This window comes from Halichoeres trimaculatus, unplaced genomic scaffold (assembly GCF_033239565.1).
Source record: "Halichoeres trimaculatus isolate MK-OKI-2021-1 unplaced genomic scaffold, fHalTri1.1 fHalTri1_scaffold_17, whole genome shotgun sequence".
NCBI classification, from domain to species: Eukaryota; Metazoa; Chordata; class Actinopteri; order Labriformes; family Labridae; genus Halichoeres; species Halichoeres trimaculatus.
In genome coordinates this window covers 12110214-12124266 of record NW_027437195.1, presented here as the reverse complement: position 1 = coordinate 12124266, position 14053 = coordinate 12110214, and the positions used below count along the sequence as shown (strand labels likewise).

The following is a 14053-nucleotide window of genomic DNA, read 5'->3' as shown; positions in this document are numbered from 1 at the left end:
AACAACAGATGGATGGACAAGAAGATAATATGAGAAACAGATGGCTTTTATCCACAACCTTGAAAAAAGGAGACTTCTTTACAACTACAGTCAAGAAAAATTAGAGGACATGGTGAGGTTGTGTCATTGTGTGGTGGGTATGGGTAAAGTAAAGCCTGGTTCACCCACAGTCACTGCTGTTTGACCTCTAAGTGGGCACCTGCTTCCATAGACGCAGTAACTCCCGACTGATCCCACTATGACAGATAGAATTTATGCTTCACTCAGTGATTTCCCCAGAGCCAGTTACCTTCTAATGGAATAGCTGCTGGAAAACTGATAAAAGTCATTCTCATGATTTGATCCAGCTGAAATTGACCAAATCAGCTGCTAGTGTGTCATAAGAACAACATCCTAACAGCCTAGGAGTTGTTGGTTAAATAGGTTTCAGTCCAACAGAAAGGTGGTCATATAAGAGAGCAAGCTATAACGAAGGACTGAATTTCATTAACGTACATGGCCTACATACACAACATGAGATTGGTTGAGGCCCCGTTTACACAACGTTTCATGTGAAAACGCTAAAACGCAGTCAAAAAATCTGCGTTTACACGGATATGCTGAGGGACTGAAAATGCTGTAGTAAGTATGCCAGGCCTGTAGTTGGTGTTTTAACTGTCTTGTCCAGAAGCCGCTTTTGGGAGATCTCCACCGAAGCAGAGTTGAGCCGATCATCTGGTGTATTGGTGAATGCTAAGTTCAAAAGTGGAGCAACAGATGCACATTTTGTTGAAAGACAGTCAGCAGATTGAGCAGCACAACATGGTGGTCCGTAATGATCATAACAACCGTACTGTTGTCCTGTTGTATGCGCTCGCGCAAAGCAGAGTGTGATGTCAGCATTTCCACTGAAAACGCCGGCTTACTGTTTACACGACAAAGGTGTCTGCACCGTTTCAGAGAAATCCCACTCTGGAGGCTGTTTTCAAAAGTTTGCGTTTTAGATCGTCTGAAACGACGTTTACGTGTAAACGCGAGGCTGAAACGCAACAAAAATTTTGCATTTCACTCTAAAACCGTTGTAGTGTAAACGGCCCCTGAGATACAGGAAGAATCTGTTGACACCTTTTCCATTCTTAACAAAGTAACCACAAACTTGAGAAACTGTGTTAAGCATGACCTCAGTTAACCATTTTATTAAAAATATGTCCAAATACTTTCAATGAGTCTGGCAGATTTAAACTAAAAAAGGGAAGTCAAGAAAAAGCAGTTCAAAGTTTGCATTACTGTCTTTCGCTGCCAGGTTGTTTGAGTTGGATAGATTCCTAACAAGGGGTAATGTACCTTTCTAGGTTTTAAACTGTCCCTCTGGTACCAAAATAGTTGCTTCCCCTATTTCCCAGTGTTTTATAAAACCCTTACTTAAGCCTCTGTTTGAACTGGTTTGTTGTAGCTTTGCTGTCTCTTGAAGTCTCCCAGCTCCACAAACCCATTTGCCTCTGATTAGCCAGCCCTCTGGAGACCTGTGAATAACAGAGCTATGGCAAGACCTTGGTGTTTGAGGCCCACCTCTCCAAGTGTCAGGAGGTCCTTAAGTGATAAGCCTGTCATTTCGGCAAGTCTTGTGAAGATGTTGAAAAATTCTCGTGCCTTTCTTTACAACAGACTTTGAACAGCTTAGAGATTCAGGGATTTCGAAAGCGAGTAAGTATGTAGCGGAGCATGTAGTCTGAGGATGCAGCATCCATGTTGGAGATATGGGAACACATAATGCCCCCTCTTTAAAACCAACCTCTCTCCTCATACAATGCTGCTTTCTATTTCAAACTTAGGAAACACCTTGAGGGAAGAGCAGAGAAAACCTCATTGAAGCTAATGCTAGCTATTGCTGTACTAGATTTTGTCTCAGTTCCTTGGCTGTGTGAAGTGTTTGGATTTACTCTGTCTTCATTTCCAGCTGGTGACAATGGGATTTGACTTGAGTTTGGTACACTTTGTACACACTGAGAAAAAAGATGAGTTGGGCAAAGATTACCTTGAAGCAGTTTTTCATATGGGTCTATTTGTCTAGAACTCAGGAGTAGAGTGATGTATTTACCACTGAAGCAAAACAAGACAAAAAACTGTGAAAGCTTTACAGTCAAACCTTTGACATCTTATCAAAAACGAGAGAAAATGAAAGGTTTATGTTTACGTTTCAGTGGAACATACCTCCAAAGAGTTTTAATCATGCATTTAAAGCTTGTGTCAAAGCTCAGTTGGGTTAGTTAGAGGAGAGGTGTGAGGTGGAAGTTGCTTATTAAAATGACAAGAGCCCTGGGGGTTTGTAGACAAGAAAAAAAGGCTGAATTAGATGGTGCTCTGCAAATTTCATGCTAATAGCTCTAGTGACATTTTATGTTGTTATCGCTTATGAAAATAGGAAATTACAAACATGCTAGTCAAGTTTCCGTTTGAATGCACCTTCTCATGCTTAATGTGAAAAGGTTAATAGACAATATGTAAATTATCCCCAAGGTGCGAAAAAACCCTTATTGATATTCTTCATGGCTCTGGATGAAACAGAAAACAGTCTGTGTGATGGTTTTACTCACCAATATGTTGCTGTTTTATTGCAGTAGTTGTGCCCTGAACAAAATGGGCTTTTGCTGCAATCAAAAATGAGGCGTCTGCGTCATTGCCGGGGTTTCAAAAGTCTGCAGGAATGGATGATTAGAAAACTCCTTTCAGGTACGATGAGATGCAAATGTACAGAATTAGTGTTCTTGGAAGAAGGGAACAGTGTACAGAAACGAACTCCTGTGGAGAAGTGTCATCTTTTCTGGTGCGCTCCAGCTCTTTACAAGGGCAAAAGAGAGTTTAGTGTGCTCGACCTCTGAGTGCGGTGATCTGAATTTTAGCAAATGTCAACTAGAGACATCACATTTGAAACTAGTTTTAAACTTTGTGTCCCTTAAAAGTGCAAAGTATTTGTTGAGGATAGCATACTCAATAAAAAAAGGGATTTAAACATTAAATTTGATGAATGATGCCAAACTTTGGAATGTTGTTGGCTGATTAATGAAATTTGTTAATTAAAAATATACAAAAAAAATAAATAATAGGCCAGAGTTTAATAAATAAATAATTAAGCCATCTAGTTAGCTGAAGTCATAAACCTGAATGTTGTGTTGACTATTATCACATCTGGAAAAGAACTTCCCAAAGAGATTGTGCTACAACGGATTTGAAAATATGCTAATTTGCTAAACTGTTTTGCATAGTTGGGTCCCATTAACCTCAGTCTTTACATCAATTAAGCTAAGTGCACAGTCAGCATTTAGCAGGACCATTATTTCTGTGTAGGAATGGTTGAAAACAATTGGAAATGGATTTATTGACTTGGGTTAGGTGCAAGACTGATGCCAACATCACAACTGTCGATTAAATATCCAACTATCCAACAGCTGGTTAGCAAGCTAAGCATTAAGTTTTGAAGTAGAAAGTGTCTGCCTCTGTCCAAAAATGAAAAAAGTCAAATATTAGCAATGCTTTTAACTAGAATCTAACTTTATAAAAGCATAAACAGCATGTATGCAATTCCTCAAACATTTGTAACATTGGCTGGAGATGTAAGCTACACAGGGGTTTAAAATATGTGTCACAATTTTGTCAAGTAATTTTGGGACTGTATGTCTCCTAATGCTAGCATTTTCGCAAGTACCTTATAAACTCACTTTATCAGATATGTTTTAGAAAAATGTGAAATAAATTCCCATTTTTTCCAACCACCGGGTAAACAACTGGATTTGACACAACCTGCTAATTTATGACTTTTTCTATAATCAATGTGTACATACAATAAAGGCACCATCAATATGTCTTCTTTCTCTTTCTGATAATTGAGTGCCCATTACCAGTGAAGCAAAAAGAGTATAAATGTAACACCTGAATCCTCAGCTGTATACACACACACATCCCCCTACCACCACCATATATAGCCCGCTAATTTCACAACATATTACATGTCAGGCCAGGATTGGATGTTAAGTGTGATAGATTCCCTAAGCCCCTCTCAAAACAGCCCAACAAGTGTAAGCACATCCAGCCCATCCATTGAATCACAGGTAGAGTCGATTATTTTTGTATGATTTTTAATGAGTCAAATAAAGAATGACTTGTAATCTTCATAGCAGGAGAATCACATTGATCATCCAGAAAGAAAGAGGAGCACAAAATGAAGGATTTGGGCGCCGTGCCGTTGAAGCTAATTCAAAGTGCTGTGAAGCTCTTAAACAAAGGCACCTGGTTGAATTGAAGGAGAGTAACTGTTTGTGGCAACAGCTCTGCTGTGAAGAACATGCATGAGTGGAGGCTTTGATTTAACAGGCACACAGTCACAGCAACACATTAATCCACACTTGAGTGTGTTTAGTGTTTGTGGGTATAAATAAGGCAGTGAATTAAACTGGCTTTCACCTTCAAGTCCATTTCTAGAGCGTTTGATGTTGTTTTCAAGTGCTGGAGAAAGTTGTGTGTATTTAATAGCGGTTCTAATTCATTTTGCTGTCATTTCGCACTGATCAAAGATATTTTATTTGCTGCATTTTGACAGTGTATAGGCCACTGTGTAAAATTAACCTGCCTCTGGTGAGAGTGACTGGATATTCAATGGGGGGGTTTTAAAAACAAAACAAAAAAGGAAAAAACAGGATACTCTTTCATCAAATCCTCACTTATCAAGGTAATTCTGTTGAGATAAATGAAATATTTTTCAGTGATGAAATGGCTGAAGAGAAGTAGGAATTGAGGTGAGTGGGGAGTGGTGGAAGACACAGCAAGTACCAGTGGGTTTATTATTTACTTGCCTTTTATATGTGTAGTTACTCCAAAGAGAAACCATCAGTCTAAAAATATAAATCTGAAGCATAAGCTGTAAGTAAGTTACAGCAAAAATAAACATGTTTACAGTTTCGACTGTAAACGTAAGACATAGGGAATAAACTGAAAATCTGTAACAGAAATAAGAGGGTGATGTCACAGAGAGTACGTCAATGTAGACTGTAGACTTCACTGAAGATCTCCTGCAAACAAGGGAATACAGCAAGAAGAGGGTTGATCGCATCGAGAATTTGCACCATTCTCATGAACAGCATGGTTAGCTCACGAAATTACATCTTGATGTGTCTAAACATTGACCTTACTTGTAACACACTCACACAAATAATAAATTTATAAAAACAACTTAAACTTAGAAGTCTCTTTCCAAAAAATTAACCAGTGGATGTAAATCCAAGCTCATGTAGACACTGTCGGAGTGGCTGTCTGTTGCAGCAGCTCTCTTTTTGTTGTTGTTTTTTTTGGTCTTTTTTTTTCTATCTCCTGGGTTATCTTTGTATTTGGAGCCAGTCATTACTTTTTATGTTTCATTTGTTGGCTACTGACACCAAACTGGTTGCATTTGCAGTGGTGTTTTTATTATTTTTTTTATCCTGCGTGTAACCATGGTCCAGTTGTTTTCACGTGAGATTTCACCTGTTAGCACCCTGTACCATGTCAATGCTAACTGGTGATGGGACTGGTGTTCTCTGTGAGCTGAGGAGAGGTAGACAGGGTTGACATGCCAGCGCTGCGATGAGAGCTCAGAAGAGACCACTTAAACTTGTTCTTACATCCATTGTTATGGGGAATGTAAGATCTATCTCTAGCAGTGCTAACCATAGACTCTGTATAGAGTGGACAGTGTGGCTCTGCCAACTACCACTGTGCAGCCAGAGTCTGCACAGTAGAGGTTATGAGATTAGCCGTTGAAAAAAATGGATATATTTTTTTTATTTGGAGAGTCTAATCTGTTTTTGGCTGTCCCTCACACATATTTCACAGTTACCGAAAAAATACACAAGAACACCAGCTGTCAATCATTGCTAAACATGGTGTAAAGCCTTGTCTAAACCTTTGATAACTAATAAAAATGAAATTTTTCAGAAAAAAAAGAGGACTTGAATAGAAGGCAGCACAATAATATTTTCAAATCACCACAATAATCAGACATGAGAAACATTTCTACGAGGTGTATTAATTTTTCAAAGTTTGACCACAGCCAATCTGGAATGACCGGAGAGATGGATTTTTTTTTTACCTGTACTGCAGCCATCCACTAGGGGGAGCAGTTTTTGTGGCAACTCACTTCAAGCTGAGCAACATGACGTCCTTTTTTTTTTTTTTACAGTCTGTGGTGCTAACCCAGCAACAAAGGGAATACCAGGGGGTAGAGTAGCATCATGCTATTCACAGACATGGCTAACGGAGCTAACACCAGACACACATGCCACATTGGAAAAACTTCATCCGCTGTGAGTGGACAGGACCCAGGAGAGCAAACAAACTTGTGAAAAAGTCCAGCTCAGTACTGGACCCTGTGGAGGTGGAGGCTGAATGATAGCCAAACTGTGGTCTCTGATGGACTTCTTTTTTCCAGTTGACACTTGTGATATTATTTTATTCATATATTCTCTTATGTTTTGCACCACATACTTTCTTGTATTGCTGCTGTGACTCTGAATTTCTATTCAGGAACGAATAGAGTGCGCTGTACTCTATTCAAAAAACAATAACACACCGTCAGACCATGTAAAGTGTTGCCTAACAAGATATCTGACACTATTTAAGTCAGTATGAAGATCCTCTAATAGGAGAAGTAGGCCCCACCTCTTACTGATATTCATCCTCAATCTCCTCCCTGTTCCTTCTTGGCCAGTACACAAGTTGCTGACTGGTTTTCTTTTCTGTCAAGGTCAATTGTTGTCACCTGAGTGAGGTAATTTATAACAACAGATGGGCCCTTGTGCCTCCATTTCTTAGGTGATGAATGCTGCGAACCTTCTGCAACCAGAAAGGGTGAAACAATAAAGCTAACTACGTTTCAGAGAATAATATTTTATAGGTTCATTATACATGTGTTTGGCTCCACTGGCTATTACGTCAGCAGTGTCCTTCACCACGCAGCAGACCCACGACAAACCAGTAACCCAGTACATAGTGCAGATATATAATTATTCATTTGTGTAAATGAACCAAGAAATGGATAAAGTGAGGTATTTCGCAATGTCAGGTGTTACCTTAATGATATGTGGGGTTAAAAAGAGAGAAAATTGTCTTTGCCAAACATCCTTCTTGCATGAAAAATTAATTAGGTCCATTATGGCAGAATGTCGCCCTCCATCATCCTCAGCATGCATGTAAAAGACGCACTATGACATCTATAGTGTGGGCCATGTGCTGTTCTTTATGTCTGCCGCTATGCTATAGAATACTCCCAAAGTCAAAGATAAGCTGCTCTGTCTGACACAGCTAGTCAAAGCTCGTAGATGAATAGGACTGAAGATGTGAAGCTCTGGGAGGAGTCGGGTATGGAAGTTAGAGAAATTACTTCAAGTGATGTCCCCTGAGCCACCTTTAGAGAAAATCAATTTGAATAATCCCCCCCAAAAAAATCTAGAGCTGGAAATATATGAGCGGCTTTGAGCTACATTAGCTGTTAGCATGTATTTCAATCTGACCTGTCAGGTGTGGTCAAGATGTTTTGTCAGTAATGTTAGCACAAGGTTTTAGGAAAGACGTAAAAATCATTGAAAAAGTCACTGCTCAAACAAATTGGTTCTTTTTGTTTCTTTTTTTTCTAATTTCACTTGTTAAACCAAATCAAGGTGAATTTGATAGTGGACATCTATTTAAGTTTTGCGTTTGACCTCCAAAGTGTTTGTCAGGGAAACATGAAAATAAAGGTCAGTTTTTGGCCAGATCTGGGAAAAAAATAAAAACAGGCAAGATTTCTTGTTCTATTAAATCTAGCAAGAGAAAGTTCATTCATATGTTTCTACTGAGTCTCAGTTTCACTGTAAACAGTGAGGCATACACAGGCTTGGATTGACTTGGGCTTACTGGTGGAATGAACCCAAATAACACAACCATTTTCTCTATGGTGTACAATCCTCAACTCTTCTGGACCAACAGCATCATAACGCTGGTTTGTAAAAAAATAAGTCTGTCCATAAGTTGTTTCTTGTTCGTTAAATTAAAGTTACATCAGTTGTTTCTGATGCATTCAAGGGACATGGGAAAGCTTGGCAGCATCCAGCAAGTTTCTCCTTAAATTTTAATTTTTCATCCAGGATGGACTGTCAGCTGCACTTGCAGATAAATGTTTATCATGATAAATAAATCATCAATGGATCAATTAGGCATGCCTCTGCACTCTTGATGCCCTGCATACATTAAAGACTCCTGGTATGTGATTGGTCAATTCCACTTGGACAACTTGTTTGCCTTCTTGACCGTCCCTCTGGGTTTGCGCACTATCAACCTTGTTGTTAATGGAAAACCAACATGTGATTGATGAAAAACACAAATATTCATATGGAGATGTTTTGTAATAAACTTAAATCTTGACTGAGAAAACCATCAAACTTCAAACTCCAACATTTAACCATTGGGGGCTCTTTAGAGATTTTCTGTATGAGAAAATACAAAACTGATCATTTCTTTATGGAGGCTTACCGTATCGTGAGTATACATGCATCATATTTATGTATCATTCTTTTGTTTCCCAGTCGTGTTACATGTTGACACTGCCACAGAAAACTCTTACCACTCACTGCTTTGAATGTTCACTGAAGTGCACTCATCTTTCATGTATGATGAGCCAAGTAAAAATTAATGTATGGAAAGCCAAAGTGTGTGCATGTGTGTATGTGTGTGTGTGTGTGTGTGTGTGTGTGCTTGCATAAGCATTCACAATGTGAGCATCTCTTTCTTTATTGCGTGTGTAGTCTCTCTCATGACTTATTGAACTGTGTCAGGCACTGACCACACAGGCTGCGTCCTCCTCTGCTCGCAGGAAAGCAGCAGGGACGGAAAGGGCAGAGAGCGATGGAGGGATCAGACTTGAGAGAGCAGCTCAGCCACAACAGAATCTCATCTGATCATTAGAGGGAAACATGAGAGGAGGGGAAGGGAAGCACAAACATTCATCTAAATGGATATGTACGCCTTAGTGCTCTGTCACATCTGTAAGTGCCTTAAGAAGTTGGTGGTTTCCATGTTGACGTTGCTTGAATTTCTTCTAACATTAAAGCATCAGAGCTACAGTAGTTTTGTCAGATATTTGCTGTAGACAAAAAATACTCTTGATTTAGAAGCAGTTTTGACTAAAACATCTTGATTCACACTGAAACAAAACTCTCACTCAAACAAATGTGCAAAATAAATACTTTGAAGCCTTTATTGCACAGCATCTCTGAATCTGAACAAATCATTTCCGCAACAACAAACCTTTTTTTATATAACGCTGTCACATCCTAAGCATTGTCTTTACAGCCCTGCAGGGCAGCCTCTACGATTCAACTCTGTGGCTTTAATCATAGGATGGTAACCTTTGTCACGCATGAACATCACATACTCTAGATACAGGTTTAATGGAGCAGCAAACAGAGCCAGACACAGTAAAACAAGGTGCTGTTTGTTCTGTTAAATTGAACTTATGATCAGCCTTCAGCTCTGCTGAGTAAATATCAGCTGCAGTTTCTTTGTTTGACGCTGATATGAATCTTTTCTTTTTGAGTGTGCTCTTAAATTAAAGAGAAAACCACACAGAAGAGCAGCAAGTGGTCCATGTGTCATGATAAAAAATATATCCTACTGTTACCTTTCCTCAGCTTGCATACACACTGTTAACATTTAAAAATAGAGATATCTTGTTTGTGCACACAGTGGAAAAAAAGGAGCCTGGGGTGCAGCCAGATTTGTATATTTTTGACTTGAGATGTTCGTGATCTCTGCTGCTTACTTATTAATGGGTTAGTGTGGTTTGGGAATAACGTGTGATGCTCTGGTCTGACTCGCCAGTCCAAAAATGAATTTTTACAAAATAGCAACAAGCCATTTGGAATTGAAACACAGCTGATTTGCTCATTAAATATTAGCATCCCCCTTTTTTAATGAAGAACATTAGTTTTCAGAACACTTGAATCCTTGTTTTCAGGTTTGTTTAAATGGAAAGTGGCATTTTAATTTAGACACTGGATAAAATAAGGACAGATAGATCTTCTTAACTCTGCAGCAAATTAAAGCTGAGTCCCATAAATGTTAGTGACAGGTGTTCTCCTCATATTTTCACTTATTCTTAGCTGTCCACATCCAAAAATAAACACATAACTAGCTTTAACTGAAGACTACAGAAGCCCATTTTCACGACCTGCAGCATCTGAAGCACACAAGTTTATGGAAAGCCTTCTTGAAGTCCTCGTTTGACATGGTGTAAATGATGGGGTTAATGAGGGAGTTCAGGTATCCCAGCCAGGTGAAAAAGTCAAATAACTCAGCGTTAAAGCACGTGTCACATGTGGCAACCACAAGTGTGTAAATAAAAAACGGCAGCCAGCAGACGATGTAGGCGCCGAGGATTATCCCCAAAGTCTTCGTCGCTTTCCTCTCCCTGGCTGCTGAGATGCGCTTTTTCTCCAACAGCGCGTCTGACACCGTCACTTTCACCTGGTTCTCGCTCGTTGAAGACCCGGTGTCGCTGGACGGAGGGTCGTGTCTCCCGTACTGCAGAGAGGCTGTGGATGTAACAGATCCAGGGGAGTTGGTGACCAGGTGCGCGGAGGTAAGTCTCTTCCCCACTTTTTTGGGGGACTGCTTCAGGATCCGCTTCCGAGCCTCGACGTAAATCCTTCCGTAGAGGACAATCAGCAGCAGAGTGGGGATGTAGAAAGCCCCAAAAGTGGAGTAGATGGTGTAGAAGATATGATCCGTGTTGACGCTGCAGCTGGTCAGCTCATCCGCCTTCACCTGCCTCCAGAAGAGCGGCGGCAAGGAGATGGAGATGGCGATGACCCAAGCTGTGGCCACCATCCCCGCTGCGCGCCCAGGAGTGCGCTTTTTGGAGTACTCCACTGCATCTGTAATGGCCCAGTATCTATCCAAAGCGATTACGCACAGATGGAGGATGGATGCGGTGCAGCATGTAATGTCCGAAGACAGCCAGATGTCGCACACGATCTGCCCCAGAGTCCAGGTGTGGATGACAGTGTAAAGGACGCAGATCGGCATCACCAGGATGGACACCAGCAAGTCCGTGACGGCCAGGGACGCGATCAGAAAGTTGGCGGGAGTTTGCAGCTTCTTCGACTGGGAGATGGTTGCGATGACGAACGCGTTAGACAAAGTGGTGGCGAGGGTGATGAGGGAGAGAATCCCCGCCAGACTTATCTGATAAGCGAGACTTTCTGTGATCACATCCATGGTGGATGCTGCTGTAATAGAGCTGTCATTTGTGGTGTTCACCGGCTGGGTCGGTTCCATCACTTTTGGTCAGTTCAAGTAATATTTTATGTTATCTCTCGATATTTTTCCCAGCATCATCCCTTTGATATGCGCCGCTTTGTCCGTGCCATGTAATCAGACAAACGGAATCACCAGTCTATGATGTAAAAGTTGTTTTGCGTCCTTCCTCATTTTCCATGTCATACCTGTTTCCTGATGTGCAGAAGTCATACTGCAAAGAAAAACATCCATTCAACACTCTTCAAAACTTTCCGTTTAGTCGCCATGAACGCGTCTTCTTTCTTTGAACTGATTTAAATCACATTTAGAGTTCAAAGGGCTTGTGCGTAAAAGACAAGCAGTGCGTCCTGGTGTCCAAACTTGTGGGAGGATGTCATAGATAATCCGCATTTGGGGCAGAAGTTCTCCAGAGCTGTGCGTGAGTGTGTGTATGTGTGTCCTCGACCCCCCTGTGCATGAATGCTGAGCCAACCCAAAGTCTCAGTACTTATACAGACTCTGACATCAAACAAGCACCGCTGATCACAGCCTGGTTTCCTTCTTTCTCTCCCCACGAGGAGCAGGCTCTCTGCTGGGTCATAGTGCCCAGAGTTTCTTATTGGTCACATAATCAAACATGAAACATTGAGTCACTAACACTTTGTGATCAGTTTACTTTTACGCTTTTATCATTTGTTTAAAATGATCATGGAATTATGCATCAGCCAACATCCATTTGTTCCTTTTTTACTCGTCCATGTACATGTCATTCAAAGAGATTATGGAAAAAATATTGATGAAAAGTTGTACAAAAAAATCAAGTTAGTTGGAAACCTTTATATTTGAAATTGTATTTTTATCCAAGGTAGTTGTTGCAGTTCTAAAGTTCTGTTTATAATGAGTTTTAATGCACCTTTCACATCCCACTGCTTTACAAGAAAGTGGTAACACCACACATTATACATCAAAGCTAAACGTTTTCAAAAGTTTATTCAAGAGGCTGATCATCCCTCAATCAGGTGATTTTTAGCTTAGCCAGGACACAAAGCCTACTGATACACATGTGATCTGGTCATCCAACATTAAGATGAGGACCTGTTGACCCCAGGCAGTCAGTTTTGGCCCAAAGATACACACATGGAAAGAAATTATTAGACCTCCTTTTTTCTTCAATTTGTTTCTTATTTAAATGTCTCTTACCACTAAAGGTATATTACCTGAAAAATAGAATGAACATGACAAATAGTGCAGCTGATTACATAATATTTTATGTCCTATCTGACATGCTTAAGCTTTATAAGAGGACATTTCATGTCATTAGCAGCTCTGCACATGCAAAGCCCAAGAGTGGTTTCCTGTTTACATTCAAGCTGTAGCACATCTCAGATGTTGTCAGCTCTCTGTAATGCCTAAAAAGAAATATTTATGTGAAGCCACAAAGTCAGCCATCTTGGCACAGCTGGACATTGACATAAGTGAGCGACAGGTAGCCAAAAAACTGAAGATTTCCAAGACAGCTGATCATTACACAAAGAAAAAGCGAGCCAAACATGGTACTAACAAATTGCTAGCTGGTCAAAGCAGGAAACCTCTTTCTACCCCATGAGATGACCATGCACTCATTCGTTCAGGAATCGTCGCCAGACCTCCAGGGAGCTTAAAAATGAGTAGGCACTGTCGAGAAATGTCGCTTGATGAGCAAGGACAGTTTGAATTTGTCTTCTTGAAGCTGATCTGAAGTCACACAGGGCACGGAAGAAGCCTTTCATCAACCAGAGGCAGAGGAAGGACTGTTGACGACTGGGCGAAGGTTGTCTTCAGTGATGAATCCAGTTTTAAGTTGACGTCCACTCCCGCCAACTTACTGGTTAGGAGGAGGCCTGGAGAAGCCTACGAACCAGACTGTCTTTCCCCGACAGTAAAACATGGAAGTTGGATCAGTGATGATCTAGGGTTGTTTCAGTGTGTGTGGAACAGGGCAAATGAAACTGTGTGAAGGGCGAATGAACCAGGTCACTCTTGGAAACAGTCTTCTTTCATCGGCTGGGAAAACTCTTTCCTGCCTCTAATGACTGGAATTTCCAACAAGGCAATGCCCCCTTGCCACACTGCAAGGTCAGTTAAAGCCTGGATGGAGAACCTGAACATTACCTGCCTTGGCCAACTCAATCTCCAGATCCTAATGCAACTGAAAACCTGTGGAACATCAACAAACTTAAAATGGAGAACTACAAGCCCCAACTAAAGCAGAACGGTTTCAGTTTTTGCGACAGGAATGGGCTGCTGTGACAGCAGAACATTGTCAGAAGCTGGCGGAGAGCATGCCAAAACGCATGGTCATCAAAAACAATGGTCATGCAGTCAAGTCCTGAGTGTATTATGTGAGTTAACAGGTAGAAAAAACACGGAATCCCTGAGAGCTCTGTTTTAGTACAATGCCATAGCTATTAATGTAAGAGCTTGAGTGATTTTGGTTATTATCAATAAAACCATGGAAAATGGCGAAGAATCAACCCTTAAATTAAAGTCTATCAACCAAACGTTTATTTTAAACAGCAGTTTTAAAGGTCCATTACACCAAAGTTCTCATTTTAAATTGGAAATAGGTTTTTAGTGTTTTTAGAAAGACTGTTCAAGAGTCAGATGATCCTGATAGTCAGTATAGTCAGTGTGCTGCTATGCATGTGATCTAGTTATTCAGTCAGGATCATGACCTGTTGACCTATGGTCAATAAAACCTTTTTAAATTCTTCCTAGCATTAGCTTCAGGTTC

General features: G+C 40.6%; 1 protein-coding gene across 1 annotated transcript; it reads right to left on the bottom strand.

The window, feature by feature from the left end:
* Positions 1 to 9248: 9248 nt before the first annotated feature.
* On the bottom strand, positions 9249 to 11798 carry htr1b (5-hydroxytryptamine (serotonin) receptor 1B). The gene has a single exon (XM_074692104.1). The coding sequence runs from the start codon at positions 11317 to 11319 to the stop codon at positions 10204 to 10206; it is 1116 nt and encodes a 371-aa protein (XP_074548205.1). The 5' UTR covers positions 11320 to 11798; the 3' UTR covers positions 9249 to 10203.
* Between the last annotated feature and the right edge of the window lie 2255 nt (positions 11799 to 14053).

Coding starts and splice junctions, on each gene's coding strand:
- htr1b (XM_074692104.1), bottom strand. CDS start 11,319: ATGGAACCGACCCAGCCGGTGAACACCACAAATGACAGCTCTATTACA.